The following is a 21900-nucleotide window of genomic DNA, read 5'->3' on the forward strand; positions in this document are numbered from 1 at the left end:
CTACTCCTAGTCTTCCCTATGGTTTTCCTCATGAGGTCGTGTAGAATCCATCAGGAGAGATTCAAGAAGGGGAGCTTATGATACTGTTGATATGAGAAATGCATAGGGAGCCGAAATGCACTGAATGGTGGTGGGATCAAACATGTCGCTATGCATTGGCCAGGATTTTGGGGGCTGTTCTTTAGTAATAATTGATTAATCATATGTAACACTGATAAGTCCATAATGTTTTATTATACATTTTAAGGTTAATCTTCCTTTCTATTAGTTTGAGTTCTTTTCATAGTAGAGATACTGATTATGCGAATGACCTCATAGCAGGACTTCCAGGATGGGTTTCAGCAAGTTCTCCTTCATTCTTCTAAAATAATGTTAAAATGACAACCAGTTCAAAGATTTAGGAAGAGCTAGGATAGCGATTAAGTCCGCTTTTTCTTAAGTGAATTATATCTGCATCTGCTGTGGATACAATTCACTGCGACCGCAACAAAGAAGCGTTCTGCTCCGCTACTCAGTATCTTCTTGGTGATGCAGGCAGTGTGACAATGTCATCACAATGCCTGCGTCTTTCCTGGAGGATCCCGGTCTGAAGACGATGTGGGAGCGTTAGGGAGGTGAGATTTATTATTTCTTTTACTGGAACAGAATGTGGGACATTTCTTACTAAGGAGACAGTGTGGCTCATTACTATAGGGCACAGTGTGGCTTATGATTAAATGGGAGCATATGGATTATTATGAAACAGTATAGTATAGCATATAAATGACTAAGGGGGTCAGTGCGGCTTGTTAAATTCTAAGGAAACTAGTGTGGCCCATTAAATATTTAGGGAGTAGAGTGTGTGTAATTTTCAGGAGGCAGTAAGTGTGGCACTACTAAGAGTCTGTGTAAATATAAGGGTTAAGGCTGAGAAAGCAGGCACATATGGTACAATGGTAGCCCCCCCCCCCCCCCCAAAAAAAAACTACTTTCAGTCCCAAGCAAGTATTCCCCCTGATCTAAAGTTTGATTTAAAAAAAATTTACGTACAGTAAAGTTTATCTGAAGAACTCCTATACAGCATATTTTATGTCAAAGATCACCCATGAATACACAGCAGATAACTAAAAACAAAGTTGGTACTTTCTCTTTATATCCCAAAAAACACAACTCAATTGTGAAATCGATGAAGGACAGAACTTGGAAACTCTGGAGTAATGGTAAAGCTAAATGGTCCAGTATAGCATGCAACCAAAACAAACCCCACAAACCTACAGTAGTCAATAGACACACATCTCTGCGTCTGCGGGTGGGCATGGTGGGCAAGCTTTATCTGCAGAGGGAAATGCCTACATTTTACCATGAATTTCTGGGCTTTTCCTAGACTAGCAACTTAAAGAATTGTAAATCCAGGTGCAGTCCTGGTAATTAGCTGTAGATGGTATCTATAGAATGAGGTAACGCTTGTGTATTAGTGCACGAGGTGTGTTATTACAGGAGCAGAATCAGCCTCTGCTAGCGCTCACAATTTACTGCTAATTTCCAGGCTGAAGGTGCAGCTCGGCAATTAATATTAAGCGTTAGTAATGGCCGCTAGTGCTCATTTAACAGCACTCTGACCGGCACTGCTAATCATTCACATCTTACAATTAGACAATAAAATTAAACAGCAAAGCTAATTTTCTTCATCATCACTAATTGAATCGACTTTTAAATGGCTTCTCAAATGGATATCACAAAATAAGACACATGACTTTAAATAAGGTAGCAGATAATTACCCAGTCTTAAAGTAATTAGATAAATGCACAATTGTGTTATAAAAGCCATTTATTCTATGTAATAAAATTACACTTATGTTCCAGATGGTGTATACTACAAGAAATTATTCTGCATTTTGCAAGTTTCTATTTCTATTTCTTAAGGTGTTAAATGACTAAATGCATCTTAGCAGTTCAGAGATTTGCTCTTTATAAGATGTAGATTTTTGCACCAGTTACAGGTCCCAGGTACATCACGTATTTATCACCATCCACCGATTGATACAAGATATCACTGAATACTTTGCATTGTGCATCTTAATTTGGTAGAACTCAAAGTCTGTCCAGTGACCAGAGTGGGGAGTTATATTTTCAATAGCTACCCTCTACCTGGTTCAGACACCAATCAGCCAGGTCCTAGAGCCACTCTTCATACGTCCAAGATCAGCTTAGTGATACTTAGGCTGGGTTCACACAGGGCGGGTTTGCCGCGGAATTTCGCTGCGGCAAATCCGCCTGCGGCCGCTAATCTCAGGATTAGCCAGCTATGTGGACAAGATTTCTCAGAAATCTCGTCCACACGGGATGGCCTATCCGCTGCGGTAAGTCAGGCAGGAACCCCGGCTGCGGCGACCGCAGCCGCGGCTTTACAATATGCAGCATGTCTATTTACTTTTTCTTTCCGCTGCGGCCGCGTTCTCCTCTATGGGAGCGCCGGCCGCATCGGAAGAGATAGCGGCTGGGCCGCTTCAAAGCCGCCTCAGGTTTTTCCGCGGCGCTTCTCCCGGCGGAAATCTCGCGGTTTTTGCTGCGCCCAGACCGCAGGTTTTTTTGGCGGGAATCCGCCCAGTGTGAACCCATCCTTAGACTACCTAATATACATTGAGCACTGATGGTACATTGGCAGTCTAAAGGGCCATTTACACACAACGATTATCGCTCAAAAGACATCTTTTGAGGGCCAATCGTTGTGTCATTTACAGCACAAGATGATCACACAAGATGAGTGATCACCTTGCGCTGCGAGCGGAGGATGCAGAAGTCAAGCGAGGTGTTCCCACTTGTCTTCTGCATACAGCTGTTCCCCGCTCTGAGAGCCCGGCTATTATACAGCTGAGCGCTCTGGAGCAGAGGATGCAGAAGACAAGTGGAGTGTCCCAGCTTGTCTTCTGCATCCAGACGTTTTCTGCACGGAGCATCTGGCTGTTATACAGCCGAGCGCTCCATGCGGGGTATGGAGAACACAGCTGGACCGCTCTGTCCTTCATATCCAGCCTGTGATCAGGGAGCGGGATACAGCTGAAACAATAGTATCAGCTGTATCCCACTGTGAATTACTGATAAGGTTCATCCTTGTCTTACAGCATGCTGAAAGACAACGATGAGCGACAGCTTAACGAAAACTGCACCATGTAAGTGCAGTTACACACAACGATTATCGCTCAAAAGACGGCTTTTGAGCGAATTTTAAACGATAATCATTGTGTGTAAAGGGACATTACATGTTGCTCTTTGATATTACAGCTTTCCTCGGGTTGCGGTCTCTTTCAGACCTGGGGGGGGGGGGTCAGTATAAAAACAATGCAACAATTAAAAAAGCTTCTGGTAAACTAAAGTTAGTATTTACCTCAAGTAGTTTATCATAGCGGTCTGCAGACATTAGGAACCGGCCATCTTCAAGCTGCATCTCCCTGTTCTCCAGCAAATTGTTCAAAACGGGTAGGACATTCCTCTCTGCCTTTTCCAATCCTTCCAAAACTAAAATCCTTCCTTCTGTGGCAGCACGAACGGCACACTTAAAATAAGAAAAAAGCAAAGTTAGAACAAGAAAACTTGCAGGCAGTAGGTCATTAGTTTATGTTTAAACAGTACTGCTGAATTTGCCCCATCCAACTTTCAAATCAGCCTGGAACATTATTTTGCTTCTTCCTCTTCATAAAAATGTTAACATTTGCTTCAGTTTTACAATACAGTGAACTCCCCAACCCTTTTATTGGGTGATTTATGTTAGAAGTGACAAAAATGAGATAAACAACTTTATAACATTACGTAAGATTTTACACCCAAGAACATACAAACAGCCCAAACTTTACCACTGCAAACAGCATGCCCACTCACAACAATATATATATATATATATCCTTCCCAATTTAGACATGTAATGCGCAACAATAAAACAAAAACAAACAGGCAATCAGAGCCCTGGAAAACTAAAAGGTCAATTGTCATTTAATGTCTTTACGATCTTACAGCATACAGCGAGATTACTTTCCAATGAGTCACGATGAACACACTGAAGCGCCACAGAACACGATTTGCATCTAGCTAATTAGAAAATATTTACTTAGCCATATCCCAATACACCTACTTACCATCTGTACATTCAGAACTCACTTAACATGTCAAATGGAAAAGAAAATGTTTTTCACAAGGACTAATCCGAAAGGCCGCCATCAGACACAAACCCAAGCACCGTACCGGGTACATTATACACAAGAGGATACGCTTGCCTCATTTACATGGAACAATACACAGAGTGGCAATATTATTGGGGTCTAAAAAGGTTTTATTAAACTGTCAAAATAATAGAAACATTTAGCAATGAAAAGAAAAATCTATAAAAGAAGGCAAAAAAAATCACATGAAGAAAAAGATGTTTACAGGAAACCTGACATACTGAAAATGCAGTCCTATCTGTAGACAGTGCGTTTTAGAACTCAGCTGCTTCATATATAGTTTTCTTGTAGAAGGATGAGGCCAAAGAGTAAGTACTAAATTAGTCCACTGATAAGGCTGTGCAAAACCAATTCAAAACCAAGCCAGGGAGATGGCAGCCGGGAGAAGTCTGAAGCAGCTTACCGCACCGCCGGGGAGAGCATCGCGCCAGGAACACAGACGCCGGCTGAGAGGTGAGTGTTGTGGGTTCTTTCTTTACCTAGTATATACTTGAGTATAGCTAGGCTTATATTCGAGTCAATAAGTTTTACCAGTTCTTTTGTGGTAAAACATATTGACTCGGCTTATACTCGGGTCGGCTAATACTCGAGTATATACGGTACTTTTTAATATAATAACCCCCATGTGTTCTATGTTATGTACTTGGCTACTAAAGTGTTCAGCCCCAGGTAAGTCGCTCTTTCTTTAATTCTGTGGGGATGAAACCTTATCCTCATGCTTTAGGTTTTTGCCCTGTTACTTCAATATAAGCCCAACTATGGTTGTGCTCAATTAACCTCAAGGGGAAAAAAACTCCACAGACTGACTTGGTATGTACCCTGTTTCCCTGAAAATAAGACATAGCATGATTTTCCAGAATTTTTGAGGATGCAAAATGATTTTTCAGGCTTTTTGAGGATGCTTGAAATATAAGCCCTACTCCAAAATTAAGCCCTGCTAACAGTTAATTAAAAAGGTCAATTTAAATAGTGTCCAGGCAGCTATACATGTAAAAAAGTTAAACCTTTTTGAGCAAAAATTAATATAAGACACTTATTTTCGAGGAAACACGATATGTACATGGGTGATATTCCTTAGCGGGTTCTGTCTGATTGCAATATAGACAGAACTTGCACGGGAAAATAAAAAGTTACTTTGAATGCGTTCATGCACAAAGGTGATTTTTTACTCAACATCGATGGTCCGAATTTGAACAATAAAGGACCCACACATTGGAAAGCACATAATCTCAGGCACAACTCACATCACCTATATAAATACAGCCTTAAAGCAGAGCCAAGAACCAATCAAGTACACCCCGAGTCTGGTAGGTAGGATAGAGCAGAACCCTCAATAGGGCACAGGCACACGAAAAATCAGCTATGTTAATAATCAGTCATCTCATAAACCCAAAAACGTGGGGCTCAGTGTGCTCTCCAGGGGGCTCGCATTCTGTCCCTCTAAAGCTTTTGATAAAGGAATATTTCAGGAAATGTATTTATTTACAAGGAGGACACAGACCTTTTAAGCACCCAAGCACAGGAGGGAGGGCCAAGAAAAAATCTGACTGGACACCCTTAGGGCTCCTGCACACTTGCATTTTTCTTTCATGTTTATTTCACGCGATATCGCTGCATTTTTTTAACCCAAATGTCAATAGGCCTTTCTAATGTTAAAAACGCATCGCACAAAAATCACAAGTTGGTGCTTTGCGATTTTCGTGCGATGCGTTTTTAACATTAGAAAGTCCCATTGACAATCACATGAAAAAAACCGTAGTGTATCGCGTGAAAAAAAAACATGCAAGAAAAACGCAAGTGTGCAAGAGCCCTTACACGGCCGCAATATCACTTTGGACCTCAATATATTGACTTCAGATGTGTGGTGCAAACTACCATACTGGAAAAGCAAAAAAACTAAATATTTAACATCAATGTGCAGGAAAAACAATAAGGAGATCAATATCAAGCCTGCAGGCAAAGGTGGTGCTGTACTCCTCATGAACACCTCTGATTATATGAAAGAAGCAGACAGCTGACTGATACAAGATGCTACAACAAACTGGATCAAGACCCAACTCAAGACACGAGAGAGTTGAGAAGGGTCATCAGAAGTCTGTGTCTGTGGATTCTACTAAACCTTCGGACTTGATACCCAAGAATCCTAGGGTTGGAATACTCTATATGCTTTCCAAAATACACAAAGCTAGCAATCCAGGAAGGCCAATCATCACAGTCGTGGCAAATTCAAAGAAACTCTTTATTCCATAGATTTAACGTTTAAACTAGCCATTATAAAGCTTGATAAAGGTTTTGTCTAGTCGAACTGCACATCTATGGAACAAAATGGTCCATTGAATTTGCCACTGAACTTTGAATGCTGCTCTCTATTCTTCTAGGTTTTGGCTATACGTTTATGGATTGTGGACCATACCCATTAGGAAACACATGCATGTTGACTTTGTGAATCTTGGAGTGTGGTCCATCCCTCTCACTTTACTGTATTTGGTAACTTCCTGTCTGTCTACAGTATAAGAAAGCAGCTCTGGGGCAGAAACTTCACTCTTAGTAAAATACTTTCAGATGACATTTTAGAACAAGCTGCCGTACGTATGTATAACACTATTCTTGGCCATTATGTGACTTGGATCCTACATTTTTCACCTTTCTTCACTCTGCAGGCTGCATCTGTAATTTTCATTTCTCTCTGAACTGATGGGAGGAGCCTACATGTTATGCTGTGCTCTATACACTGTGGAGAAGGAAAACTGCAGACTCTGTTCCCTAATTCACTGTAACACACATACATTATCATGTAGGACACTAGATAAGTACTGAGCAATGTGATGCTATTTTAGCAGCAGCAACACAGTAAACAATCATTAAAGGAGATGTCCCGCGCCGAAACGGGTTTTTTTTTTTTTAAACCCCCCGTTCGGCGCGAGACAACCCCGATGCAGGGGTTAAAAAAACCACCCGCACAGCGCTTACCTGAATCCCGGCGGTCCGGCGTCTTCATACTCACCTGCTGAAGATGGCCGCCGGGATCCTCTGTCTTCATGGACCGCAGGGCTTCTGTGCGGTCCATTGCCGATTCCAGCCTCCTGATTGGCTGGAATCGGCACGTGATGGGGCGGAGCTACACGGAGCTACACGGAGCCCCATAGAGAAGAGGAGAAGACCCGGACTGCGCAAGCGCGGCTAATTTGGCCATCGGAGGGCGAAAATTAGTCGGCACCATGGAGACGAGGACGCCAGCAACGGAGCAGGTAAGTATAAAACTTTTTATAACTTCTGTATGGCTCATAATTAATGCACAATGTACATTACAAAGTGCATTATTATGGCCATACAGAAGTGTATAGACCCACTTGCTGCCTCGGGACATCTCCTTTAATAGCTGCAGGCACATCTGTGGGAATTTCTCTCCCCTCCTCTGTCTTCCCTCTGCAGACTTCAATGTGTAGCAGAGTCAGACCCTTCTCCACTTCCTGTTATTAGTCCTGTTATATCTCTATTACTAGACAAAGACATCACTTGACAACAGGCAGAGGACTGCAAACTGGAAGGAAGGAAGGAAGACTAGTGGCAAACACTTTAGAGAGATTTTCTAGCACAAAAATATCAAATGAAGTTATCACAATGTTAGTTATCACATTGGCTGCTATATAAACTGCTTTGTCAACTGGAAGACAACAAGTTCGGATACGGCTTTAAAGAAGGAAAAGTGGGTTGATACAACAAAATGTATTAATACAAATGAATAAATGATTACGATAAAACAATTACATAAAAATAGGTGATAGTGGGGGGGGGGCGTGGCCAGCGATCAATATGAAGAGTCATAAAAAGACCACAAGCTGAGGAGGAGGTGAAGCCGCGCCAATGCCCTATCTCCTTCCCGCCACTGCCTGTGCCTAGAGCGCCGGCTGCAACAACCCACTCCGACTGCAGCCAAAACCGGGAAACAGAGCCGACCCTCTCTCCTGCCTTCCGGTGCGGACTACCCGGCTCAAGACCTCGCCGGAGACCCACACCCTACCTGTCCGCGCTACGCGCCTGACTGCCCGGAGCCCCCCCCCCCTTGCTGCCGCGGAGCTATAACATACTATACCGGGTCGGACGCTAGGTGTGGAACGCCTCTTTGATCCGGAGCTGACCCTGCGTGAGAGAGTGCCCGCTCTGCCATCTCGGCCCAGGGGCGAGGTCTTATCGGCGGACCCAGGGATGAGAATCCCACAAGGGAAAATCCCTTCACTCCTCCGGTGAAATATTCCCTCTTACAAGCTAGCACTGCTACGTAATAACCCCTAAAAGAGGGTAGGAAACCGGGCTATTTGACCTTGCTCCTTTAGCCTAATCCGGGATTGGGTTGGCGGTCAGACGCGAAGGGGTCTCGCCACAACATGGACTTCCCCCCTGAAACCCTGCTTTAAGCCCTACACGCTACAGGGGGGCACACCACGACTTGGCAGTCTTCCATCTGTGCCACCTGGACTGATCTGGGCCCCAACCGACACCACCTCTCATCCGCAACACGGAACTTTGATTTATGAATTTCTGACAACTATCGCAGCCTCGCGGCACCAAGACCCCCGTGAGCTTAGTAACCTAAAATACTTATCAAGAGCCCTCCATACTATTTGAACTGCTAACTTATCCTACTCATACGACTTCGCTACTAGAAAAATCACTTACGGCTCCGGATAAACACGCTAACCTACTGCCCACCAACATGAGTACGCGCGCTAAAAGATGTTCCGCGGCAGAAAAATTAAAAGAATTTTCACGCACTGAAACTCCAGACCACACTCCTCAAGCGATGCGACCCACCCAGTCGAGGGAATCTGAAGACGAACCCGGGCAAGCTCTGGAACCAACTATGCGACAACTTCTGGAAGCAATCAACACCTGCAAGTCCATCCTCACAGACAAGATAGAAGAAATTAAGTCAGACGTGGTTCTCCTAAGACAGGAGCTGCAAAACATGCGAGGCAGGATGCGAGAGATAGAAGACCGCATCTCGAATGTCGAAGATTCCCTGCGACCAATTCCTGCAGCGGTGCAGAAAGCCATAAGATCATCTGAATACTGTCAAGCCAAAACAGACGACCTAGAGAATCGCTCACGCCGCAACAATTTATGCATAATCGACCTCCCCGAAAAAACGGAAGGCTCGCAACCAGAATTGTTTGCTGAAAGCTGGTTGAAATCACTGCTGGGCGACGACACCTTCTCTGTCCATTTCACTGTGGAGAGAGCCCACCGTGTCCCGGCAAAACCACCACAGCCGGGTGCACCCCTACGCCCGTTCTTAGTAAGGAACCTAAATTGCAGGGACCGTAATGCCGCCCTACGCCAAGCCAGATTAAAAAGTCCACTCAAACACAACAACTCAGTGGTTTCCATATTTCCAGACTTTTCCGCGGACTTACAAAAACAAATCAAAAAGAAATTTAATGATAGAAATATTTCCTACTCTATGGCATACCCGGCCCGCTTGCACATTGTCGCAGAGGGGAAAGAGGTTTTCCTGCACTCCCCTACTGAAGCCCTGGAATGGCTCAGAATGCACCCTGTGTCACCAAGAGACGCTAGACCATAATATACACAAGTTCAAGAACCAATCCCGGCCATGGCTGAAGCAGCCCTTTATCCCCCTGGCCCACAGATGGTGAGATGGTCGCCTACAGTGCGATCCCGTTGTTTCGGATCCTTTCGGGTCTCAATGCCACCCTAAACTTGTATCCAAAGTCCAATCGGCAAATCCAGCCTTCTATAGGCCATTGGGATTTCCCCCCTCCAATAACACCCGCTATTTACCTGATAGTTTGTAGCCTAATTTTTCTTTTGTTTCCTGTCTCCTTGTTTATTGGATTTCTAATTTTCAGATATCCACGTGTATGTATGTGTGTATATATATATATATATATATATATATATATATATATATATATATATATATATACACACACACAGGATGCCAATTGTTAAAGGTTTAAACTGTTTTAAGATAACCTTTGTTATTTGTTTTAAGAAGTCTATGCCGATGACACTCACCGCTCTGTATATGCAAAGCTCCTTCCTTCTCCTTTTCTCCACAAGTATAATAATAATAATAATAATCTTTATTTGTATAGCGCCATCATATTCCACAGCGCTTACATAGACGGGGGATACAGAAAGACAAGAGTACAAACATTACAGAACCATGGTTACATAGTAATCAATTGATGGAAACAATAGGGGTACGGGTCCTGCTCCAACGAGCTTACATACTACAAGTAATGGGGTGATACAGAAGGTAAAGGGGCTGGAGATGTGCACGGTATGGCGAGCTGGAGAGTGAGGGATGCTATACACATAGACAATGGTCAGACATTTAGCCGTGTGACGGCAGAAACAGTATGACTGCAGGAGTGGTTTATGATGGCTAGCAGGGATTGCAGTCAGTAGGTCAGGGAGCATGTTATCAGGCGGAGTACAGAGGGGTTTGTTTAGGGAATTCGGTATGCCTCCCTGAAGAGGTGCGTTTTTAGCGCACGCCTGAAGTTCTGTGAGTCCTGGATTGCTCGGGTAGCCTTTGGTAGTGCGTTCCAGAGGACCGGTGCTGCTCTGGAGAAGTCTTGGAGGCGGGAATGAGAAGTTCGAATTAAAGGGGCGCTCAGTCTGGTTTCGTTAGCAGAGCGGAGAGCCCGGGCTGGTTGATGAATTGAGATGAGGGAGGCGATATAGGGGGGCGCTGCACTGTGGAGGACTTTGTGGATGAAGGTGGCGAGTTTAAATTGAATTCTGTATTTAACGGGCAGCCAGTGCAGTGACTGGCACAGGGCAGAGGCATCCGAGTAGCGGCTGGACAGGAAGATGAGCCTGGCTGCCGCATTCAGGATGGATTGGAGAGGGTAGAGTCTGGTGAAGGGGAGGCCGATCAGCAACGAGTTGCAATAATCGAGCCGAGAGTGGATGAGGGCAACAGTAAGCGTTTTTAGCGTGTCCACAGTGAGAAAAGAGCGGATTCTTGCGATGTTCTTGAGGTGCAGCTGACATGTTCGGGCCAGAGATTGGATGTAGGGGGTAAATGAGAGATCAGAGTCAAATATGACCCCAAGGCAGCGGGCATGTTGTCTAGGAGTTATGGTGGCGCCACACACTGAGATGGAGATGTCAGGAGGAGGTCGGTTAGTGGAGGGTGGAAATACCAGCAGGTCAGTTTTAGAGAGGTTTAGTTTTAGGTAGAGAGAGGACATGGTGTTAGAGACAGCGGACAGACAGTTAGTGATATTTTGGAGTAAAGGTGCAGAGATGTCACGGGAAGAGGTGTATAGCTGGGTGTCATCAGCATACAGGTGGTATTGGAGGCCAAATCTCCTGATGGTTTGTCCAATAGGGGCTGTGTAGATAGAGAAAAGAAGGGGGCCGAGGACCGAGCCCTGGGGGAGCCCAACAGCAAGGGGAAGAGGAGGGGAGGTAGAGCCAGCAAAGGAGACACTGAAAGAGCGGTCAGATAGGTAGGAAGAGAACCAGGAGAGGGCAGTGTCCTTTAGGCCAATGGAGCATAGCAAACCGAGGAGGAGTTTGTGGTCAACAGTGTCAAATGCTGCGGAGAGGTCGAGGAGGATCAGTAGGGAGTAATCGCCCCTCGATTTGGCTGTCAGTAGGTCATTGGATACCCTTGTAAGGGCAGTTTCTGTCGAGTGTTTAGGTCGAAAGCCAGACTGTAGGGGGTCTAGGAGAGAGTGCTCTGATAGGTAGCTTACAAGGCGGGAGTAAACCAGCCGTTCTAGTAGTTTGGAGATGAAAGGGAGGTTTGAGATGGGTCGGTAGTTGGCAGCATCAGTCGCGTCCAGAGTCGGCTTCTTTAGCAGTGGGGATATGATGGCGTGTTTGAAAGAAGAGGGAAAGATGCCAGAGGTCAGAGAGAGGTTGAATATAGTGGTGAGATGGGAGATGACCACTGGGGAGAAGGAACGGAGGAGGTGTGAGGGGAAGGGGTCGCTAGCGCAGGTGGTGGGGCGAGCAGAGAAGAGCAATTTGGAGACTTCTTCCTCTGTCGCTGGTCTGAGTACAGACAGTGAGCAGGAGCTAGATGCAGTGCTGACAAGACTAGAGTCAGGGCTAATCTGGGGTTGGGAAGTTATTTCCTGACAGATGTCATCAATTTTCTTTTTGAAGTAAGCAGCCAGCTCTTCGGCACTGAGATCCGTCACCGGGGGCTGTGGTTTAGGGCTGAGAAGGGAGTGAAAAGTATCAAAGAGCCTTTTAGGGTTGTGGGATAGTGAGGAGACTAGAGAGGTGAAATAGACTTGTTTGGCGTGTTGGAGGGCAAGGTTGTAGGTTCTAAGCATGAATTTGTAGTGGAGGAAGTCTGCGGACGTTTGCGATTTCCTCCACAGCCGTTCAGCACTTCTAGAGCACCGCCGGATGAAGCACGCTTGAGGCGTGAGCCAGGGTTGCCGAGGTCTACATCGGATGGCTCGGGTCCTGGGGGGCGCCGCTTCATCCAGGGCATGTTTGAGAGCGGTGTTGTAGTGAGCGGCAGCCAGGTTGGGGCAGGTGAGGAGAGAGATGGCGGACAGAGAGGACTGTAGGGATTCAGCAAAGTTCTGGGTGTGAATGGCCTTAAGGTTCCTGTAGGTACTGTAGGTAGGTGGGTCTGGAGAGATGTTAGGGAGCGTGACAGAGAAAGAGAGGAGGTTATGATCTGAGAGCGGGAGAGGGGAGTTAGTGAAGTTGGAAGCAGAGCAGAGCCGGAGGAAGACCAGATCAAGAGTATTGCCATCCCTGTGAGTGGGAGAGGCTGTGAGTTGAGAGAGACCAAGGGAGGAGGTGAGTGAAAGAAGCTGAGAGGCAGATGGGGAGTTGGGGGTCATTAGTGGGGATGTTAAAATCACCTAAGATGAGGGTTGGAATTTCACAGGATAGGAAATGGGGGAGCCAGGCAGCAAAGTGGTCCAAAAACAGGCGCGCAGCACCTGGGGGGCGGTAGATAACTGCTACTCGCATGGACAGCGGGCGGAAAAGCCGTAGCATATGTACTTCAAAGGATGGAAAAGTGAGTGAGGGTACAGGGGGGATGACCTGGTAGGTGCATTTCGGGGAGAGAAGAGCACCTACTCCTCCGCCACGCCTGTCATCTGGTCTCGGGGTATGGGAGAACTGCAGGCCATTGTAGGACAGTGCAGCAGGGGAGGCCGTGTCAGACTGCTGTATCCACATTTCTGTGAGAGCTAGCAGATTTAAAGTATAGGTGCACTGATCAAATCCCATGTCCATATCTATACTAATGTCTTTAACACATTTTTTAGTTGGAACGTACGAGGTCTGGGCACTGCTCTTAAGCGCAAAGAAGTCTTCTCCTATATAAAACAAATCAACCCCCACATTGTGTGCCTGCAGGAAACCCACCTTACTGTAGACAAAGCTGACACCCTTAAAAAACCATGGATTCAGTGGGCGACTCACTCCTTCCACACCTCCTCCTCCAGAGGCGTCTCATTATTTATTCATAAATCTTTAAGGTGGAACCCCATTAATATCCATAGGGATCCAGAGGGCAGATCAATAATTGCGTATGCCGAAATAGACTCTAAACCCTACGTTATTTTATGCATCTATAACCCACCGCATAATAATCTCTCTCTCCTGCAGGCCGCCAGAACATTCGCACACCAATACCCCTCGGCAGGAGTGATCTGTATGGGAGACTTTAATCAGGTGATAAACCCGTCCAAAGATAGATTTCATATACCCGCTAACACTGCCATTAACACTAGCTCGAATTACGGCAAGTGACTGAGAGTGTTGGCTGGGTTGACCTATGGCGATTGCATCACCCTGAAACCTTAGAATTTACCTGTCCCTCTCTTGGACATAACGCCCTGTCAAGAATCGATTATATATTTAGCTCCACAGAACTAGCGGTCTATCTATCAGATATAATACACTGCCCACGCGGTATATCAGACCATAGCCCGATACTTCTAACTTTAAAATTCCCCCAACATAAGGCAATTCCCACCTGGAAGCTACACCCATTTTGGCTCGAACTTATCGGTTCAGACGACCAAACTCCCTTCCACATATCCCTCTTCCTAGACACTCACAGTGACAACACCCACCCGGCCCTGAAATGGGACACTCTTAAAGCATACCTTAGAGGGTGCCTCAAATTAGCTATTTCGCACATTAAACAAACGACATCTCAAGCTGAAAGAGATTTAGAAACCAAGACATCGGAGGCAGAAAAGGTATACACTGCCAACCCTACAGACAATAACAAAGAAACATGGCTCAGCTTCTCCCGCCTTTATAAACATCAAATCCACGCCAAGGCCAAGCGTAAACTATTTTTTGTGAAACAATATTATTTTGAATTGGGAAACCAATCCAGTCATTTACTAGCCAACTTGATCAAACGCGAGAACCATTCGAACATGATCCTTAAGATAAAAAAACCAACACAGCAAAGAGCTGACTGATGCCCCAGCCATCACAAACTGTTTCAAAGAATTCTATGCTAACCTGTATTGCTCGTCTGCAAAATCCACTACGTCAAATATCCTAAACTATTTGGGTGATTTGACCTTCCCAACACTATCCACAGAGCAAGTGGAATTACTAGAAGCCCCAATCAGTCTAGATGAAATTCGGCAAACAATTCAAGATATGGCACTTAACAAAGCCCCAGGCCCAGATGGCCTTCCAATAGACGTATACCGGAAATACAGCGAACAGATGGCCCTGCAATTACATGAGACGCTACAACAGGCTCAATCAGACAAAGCCCTCCCACCTTCGTTCTACGGGGCGTCCATCATAGTCATACTGAAACCAGACAAAGATCCTACAGACTGCAGTTCTTACTGCCCCATCTCTCTGGTAAACGCTGACTATAAAATCCTAACTAAAATCCTGGCCTCCAGACTAAACCAGGTAATTTTATCCATCATACACCCCGACCAGACTGGTTTCATGCCAGGGAAATCCACGACGATTAAACTTACATAGAGTCCAAACAGCGATCCAGTTAGGCAAACAATTCAACATGCCCTAGGCATTGGTTTCACTGGATATGATGAAGGCCTTCGACTCGTTGGAGTGGGTCTTCCTGGAGGCCTGTCTAGTCCGATTTGGGTTCAGCCCCCTATTTTTATAATGGGTCAAAACCATATACAAAACTCCAAGCGCTAATGTAATAGTAAATAGCATTCCATCTACCCGTCAGGGATGCCCGCTATGTCCGGCCTTATTCGCCATAGCCATCGCAACCCTGGCGATTCGTTTGAGAAGTACCCCCCGACGTAAGCGGCATCAAATGGGTGGGCCTCGAAAGCAAGGTGGGTCTATATGTGGATGATATAATTCTCTTTCTATCAGACCCTACAACCTCCTTTTCCCAAGCTATGTCCCATATAGATAAATTTTCCCATCTATCTGGATTGCACGTTAACTGGTCCAAGTCCACAATTCTATATACAAATCTTAACCCGACAAAAGATTCCTGTGTTGCTAGATACAGTCTGGCCGTAGTTTCCACATTTAAATACTTGTAGATGTTTATGTCCCGAGACCAAAATAATGTCATAGAAGACAATATCGACCCACTAATAAAAAACGTTAAAACCAAATTCAAGAGATGATCTAAGCTACCGCTTTCGGTGGCTGGCCATATAAACCTTGTTAAGATGGCTATTCAACCCAAATGCCTATACGTATTACAACATATGCCAATATATGTCACTAAACGCATCTTCCAATCCTTTAATTCCCTCATCACATCTTTCATCTGGAACTCCACCCATTTGAAACTTAGCCTCTCGACCCTACAAAGACCCAAAGAACAAGTACTTCCGGACCTACGGCTATATTACCTAGCCGGACAGCTACAAAATATTCGGAATTGGGTTTTGGAGCGGGAGATTCCCATGACAGACTAAGTCCTCGCAAAACAAGTGAAAGGAAATAATCTACTAAACTACCTAGAATTCCAAGAATACACAAATTCCTCTGACACATTACCACTTCACAAACTTGCCCTACATATATGGAAAGAGGTTAAATCTCTTCAACAGTATGAAAACGTGATATCTGAACTTCCCCTATGGAATAACCCCGGCCTCACTGCCTTACAGTTGGTACCGGACCGCCAATATTGGATATCCCTGGGGTGGTTTCAGTGGGAGACGCATATACAGACGGGGTACTCCCCACATTCAATCAATTACGCGAAAAATTACAATCCCCAAAACTCCAATTATTCAGATTTTTCTAGCTGAGGCACGCTCTAAACTCCCAGTTCCCACCTGCCTCTACTCGAATATCCAAATTCCCCACAATCGGCATCCTCAAATCCCAAGGGCCCAAGGGCCTAATTTTGGCACTCTATACACATCTTCTCTCAGCTAAAACAGATTATAACCCGCTCCCAGCCTAGGACAGATGGAAAGCTTCTATTCCGTCTTTAACACCCGAGGATTGGGTGGACAATTCTGAATCCCACCTCTCAGTTTCCCCCGCAGTCAACAACAAATTGACCCAGCTATATATAATACATCAAGCATACCTCACTCCTAGCCGCCTATATAAAATGGGCAACACTCCCTCAAACTCATGTCATAGATGCCGCCAGCCAGAAGCTAACTTCTGGCACTTGATCTGGGATTGCCCCCTGGTAAACAAATTTTAGTCTGAGATTGTCTCCTTCATAAACTCACTGATGCCACCCTTATTCAATATCGAGATGGACGCCAAGACAATTTTATTTGGCTTGCTGGAGGAGGAGGTGTGGCCATACCACACCCGCATCTTTCTCCAAAAAACACTATTTTTGGCACGCAAAGCGATGGCCACTCATTGGATGGCTGCGGAAGTCCCCACAATTCCACATTGGATTCGGATGGTAAACGTAGTAATCTCCTATGAGAAAATCATCAAAATAGAGGATGCCCAAGCAAATTTCAAGAGATATGGGGCGTTTGGCTAAACACCCATTCCACTCTTTCCGCAGACTAAACTCTGAGCTTGCGACCTCCTCCCCCCCCCCCCCCCCCAATTTTCCAGCCTGCATTCTCATCTCCCCTCTTCTTTGCAAATAACATACACAGTGCCCTACACCACAATAATCGGCATAGACAGTTTGTTTGACTGTTAAAAGTTTATTGATATGTACATTGACAAATTATCTAGAAAAAATGTCATTATTGATATGAAAGTTAAAGTACAGCATGTTATCTGTGTAACACTTGATTCACATTTGACATTTTTTTATTCTGTACTGTGCAAATTTCCTTTTAATAAAGAAAACGAAGAAAGAAAAAAACAGGTGATAGTGCAAAAAGGTTTTGTAAACAATTCTTAAACAGTTATATCAATACTTACATCACCAAGAGCCTTAGGTATACTTATCTGCTTTGTACATCAGCCTGAGAAGCAAAGTCGAAGTCAGAGAACAGGGGGCTTCTTGGGAACGACACTGTGAGAGGACATTCACTATCACAGGTCCAAAATGCTTCTGACTCCCCAAAACCCTCTCCTGACTTTATACTTAGTGTGATCTATGGCTTGACTATTTGCATTACAAATATCATTGCATAGAGTTGCTTGTCTGAAAAGGTCACAATCCGAAGTGACGACTAACCAGATCAGACAAACCTGATTCTTAAAACAATGGCAGCACCCAGCTCCAAGTATACATAAGGCCCCAGTTCAGTCTTAAGACAATGATGATAGATTTGCATGATAATTAGACAATAGATCACCAGACTCTATAGACAATGGTGGTAGAATTACAAGACAATGGTGGCACTATGTGCAGGTATCAACATGGTCTCCATACAATCCTTATCATTTATACATTGAACATTCATGGATGTCTGAATACAAGATGGAGGATAAAGGAACATAAATAGCCATTTATATAGGCTAGTATTACAATAGGATACAAAATGGAGGGCTACAAATAGCCAACTATATTTGCACCACAAACCACCCTTTAGCTATATGTAGCCATCATACAACTATGTCATAATGGGATCGAGATACATAGAATCAACATACAATTTAGGGCTGGAATATACATTTTGACATATGGTTTGATCTTCAAGTTCTATTGAGGAATGATTAGCAGCTTCCAAATGTTTTCTTCAAATGTTCCATATTTTTCATATCACTGATACATTCACCTTTTATTACTCTGTTTCCTATATATTCATTTGCTACCAACATAAAACAAATCTTGTCAAATCTGGGCTAGAGGAAAAAATGAAAAATTCAAAAACAGTCAATATAAATGTCTTCTTTTGCAAAAATGTTTCCTCTTCTTTTAATCTTCTTTAGACCCTTAACCTACAGGTTCTCTGATGCAGGGAAGCAGGGGATTATTGTGCCCTTACTGCTTTCCCTGGTTAGCCAAACAACAGACCCTAAGAAGGAATCTGTCCCCACCCATTTCATTGGTGTCAATCAATCTTCTCCATACTCCATGTCCAAGACTATAGAGCCCCTTTATTCTTTATAGATTCCACAGTTACAGATGTCCTCTGCACACCATTTTGCTGCCCAATGTCTTCAGGGACGAGCTATGATGCTTCACCCTCCTTTGACGTCATCAGCTGGCAGTTGTTATGCACAAGTCTGCGGATCACCGCAGTGGCAATTTAGCAGCAGTCGGGCACACTTGTCAGTTCTTCAGGCTCAGTTGGATAGTCACAGCATATGGACAGATGTAGTATACACTTGGAGAAGATAACATTTTAAATCACACTTGGAAAGTCCCGATGTCATGGCAGAAATTTGATCCAAAATAATTCAGTCCATGGTAGATTAAACAAAACCAAAACCAAACTCGCAGTCCCGGGCCTTGTGTGCTTTTCTTCAGCCCTCCAAAAAATAGATGAAACAAAAATCTGTAGGTCAAATTCATCAATAAAACAATCTCTGCCCAGAGTGACCTGATACGTTTTCTGCTGCAGCAAATGAATATTCCTGAACTATCTTCATTAGAAGCACAAGCAACTTCTATATACCGTATAGATATAACTCAAGAATTATTACTGTTTAAATAAACAATATAACATCAAACATTGCAAGTCAATCAGGTTTACAACACAATAATCTTCAGTTTATCGTTATCAGTACAGTTACTTATTTATCATATATGTTCCCAAATACTGCAAACCAAGTTCATCAAACTTTATAACACAATCTTAGATTTGTCATGATCCTCTTCATCAGTAGTTACATATTTATCACATCACATTCCTACATTTTTCAAAACACTTCTTCCCAAGTAAATTATTATGCTATACATTCACAGAATTTTAATAGTTTTCCCACAAAACACAACCCAAAAAGATATACTATTGGTCCAACCCATGCAGATGACTTTGTACATAACAATATCCCAGCACACAGTCACTGATCACGCGTATCTCACACTTACTTTCCCTATCTTCACCAATCCATCCATTCAATATGCAGTAAAGTCTCTGATTTACACAAATAACCACACATTTCATAAACCCCACATTTGTATTACACTCTGCTAGAGTTGAGCGAACTTACTCTTCCGAGCTTGATGCTCGATCGAGTATTAGCATACTCGATGGTGCTCGCTACTTGAGCAAGCATCAAGCCGTGTTCGACCCCGCCCCAGTTTTGGCCCCTCCCCGCTAAGACGCTGCGCACATCAACGCTAGTTAGTGGCTGGCTTGGCGGAGGAGAGAGAGAGAGAGAACGAACGGGGAAAAAAAGCTCAGCAACCGGCGGGTCCCATGCAAAGATGCTCGAGTCTCCCATTGAAGTCAATGAGGTTTGTTACTCAAGTAGAACTCTCGAATGTTATGAAAAGCTCGACTCAAATAACGAGGACTCGAGCATTTGGGTGCTCGCTCATCTCTACACTCTGCATTTTCTAAGGCGCAGCTGCAAACCTATCAGGATGCATAAACATTTAACATATACAAACTATTTACATGTAGACAGACCACAGACAAACAGACATTGAACAAGGGTCTTCCTACAGCTAATATGCATAATAAAGACATGGCCTTTTTTTTTTTTAATACATATGAGTTCTTCTGAACTCAATATGCACTGGAGCTCTAAAAAAATTAAAATACAAAAAACCTTCTCTGAATTTAGGCCTTTTTTTTGGTTGTTTTTTACAAAAGCAAAATAAACATTATCTATTCTATCTATTGTATGGTGATATCACATATCAATGAATGACCAAGGGTCTGCTCTTGTATTCCTACAAACAAACAAATAGGTTAGCATTCTTCTTCCTCCAAACAGTCCTGACCTCTACTCTGCAAAATAAAAACTATCATTAGAAAAGGAAAAAAAAAAACATACAAAACATATATTTTTCAAAACCAAAGATCTCAGCCGGCACATCATCATCCTAGTATTCCTTGCCGGAATATTTCTCCTGTTAGCTTAATGGGGGAAAAGGAAAAACATTAAAAAAAACAGTGAGACATATAGCACATTAAACAAAAGATTATTCCAATCATTATAATCTTTCCACATTGAAGGATCTAGAGTTCTATCAGGTATTTCTTTCCTGAATTCTTTCCCAGGGTCATCTAATCCCACTTTCTTAGACATTCTCCACATATCATTAGTACAGATCCCATCTTTTTTCTCCCGTGGGACCCCATCTTTCAATAAAACTGGGAACATATCTTTCTTGCCTACCCCATCTTCATTTACCTGCTTTATAACAGCTGGTTTAGACTCAACAGATAAGGAATCTACTCCTCTTTGTTCATCACAACCCTCATCATCCTCTTCACTACTCCAAAAATCCAAGATATTTCCATCCCAGTTATCAGGGTCCCGCTTAACCCTTGCTTTAGGTATGGCCAAAGAAACTTTCCTTGTATTTTCCTTTTGTCCTTTCTTATCCTTATACGGAGTCACTTGTACTGCTGCCTTCTCAGCCACATTCTGATACCAATCACATTTATCCATAATCAACTTATTTTGACACTGAGCAACTGTCAAAGCACTCCTTGTCTCCCACAACTGCTTTTCTAATTTTTGCACTTCCAGCAACATTCGCTCTTTCTCTTCTCGCTGTTTACGGTAGGCTGCTAACAACATCCAACCACGTCTGCACACATTCCTAAAATCTTTTTCTTTCCTCAGTTTGACTTTTTGCAAACACGCCACCACATTCCCTGGTTCAGCATCCTTTAAACACTTTTCCCATGATTCACTTAAACCTGCACATTTTGACCATTCAGCGGCCAATGTATCATATGGAGCCTCCTCCCACCCTGGGATCTCAACAGATTCATTCAAAACATCCTTTTTCTTTAAAATAGACATGTTTTATGCAATATCACACTATTATTATGAATTCTTAAAATTCCAGATTATTCAAATTTTGTTAAATATCAACCACTGAGCCTTCTGCGTATCCTGTTCACAGCGCCATTTATATTTTGCCAACTGGAAGAGAACAAGTTCGGATACGGCTTTAAAGAAGGACAAGTGGGTTGATACAACACAATTTATTATTACAAATTAATAAATGATTATGATAAAACAATTACATAAAAATAGGTGATAGTGCAAAAAGGTTTTGTAAACAATTCTTAAACAGTTATATCAATACTTACATCACCAAGAGCCTTAGGTATACTTATCTGCTTTGTGCATCAGCCTGGAAGCAAAGTCGAAGTCAGAGAACGGGGGTCTTCCTGGGAAAGACACTGTGAGA

The 21900-nt window shown here is 43.6% G+C and overlaps 1 protein-coding gene across 1 annotated transcript in view; it reads right to left on the reverse strand.

Moving 5' to 3' along the window:
- VWA8 (von Willebrand factor A domain containing 8) overlaps positions 1-21900 on the reverse strand; it is a 292087-nt gene that overhangs the window by 225767 nt on the left and 44420 nt on the right. The window contains exon 6 of the mRNA XM_066581651.1: positions 3365-3532. Coding sequence (XP_066437748.1) covers positions 3365-3532 — 168 coding nt within the window. The remainder of the gene's footprint in view (positions 1-3364; positions 3533-21900) is intronic.

The sequence above is a fragment of the Eleutherodactylus coqui genome, chromosome 1 (assembly GCF_035609145.1).
Source record: "Eleutherodactylus coqui strain aEleCoq1 chromosome 1, aEleCoq1.hap1, whole genome shotgun sequence".
In the NCBI taxonomy this organism is placed as follows: domain Eukaryota; kingdom Metazoa; phylum Chordata; class Amphibia; order Anura; family Eleutherodactylidae; genus Eleutherodactylus; species Eleutherodactylus coqui.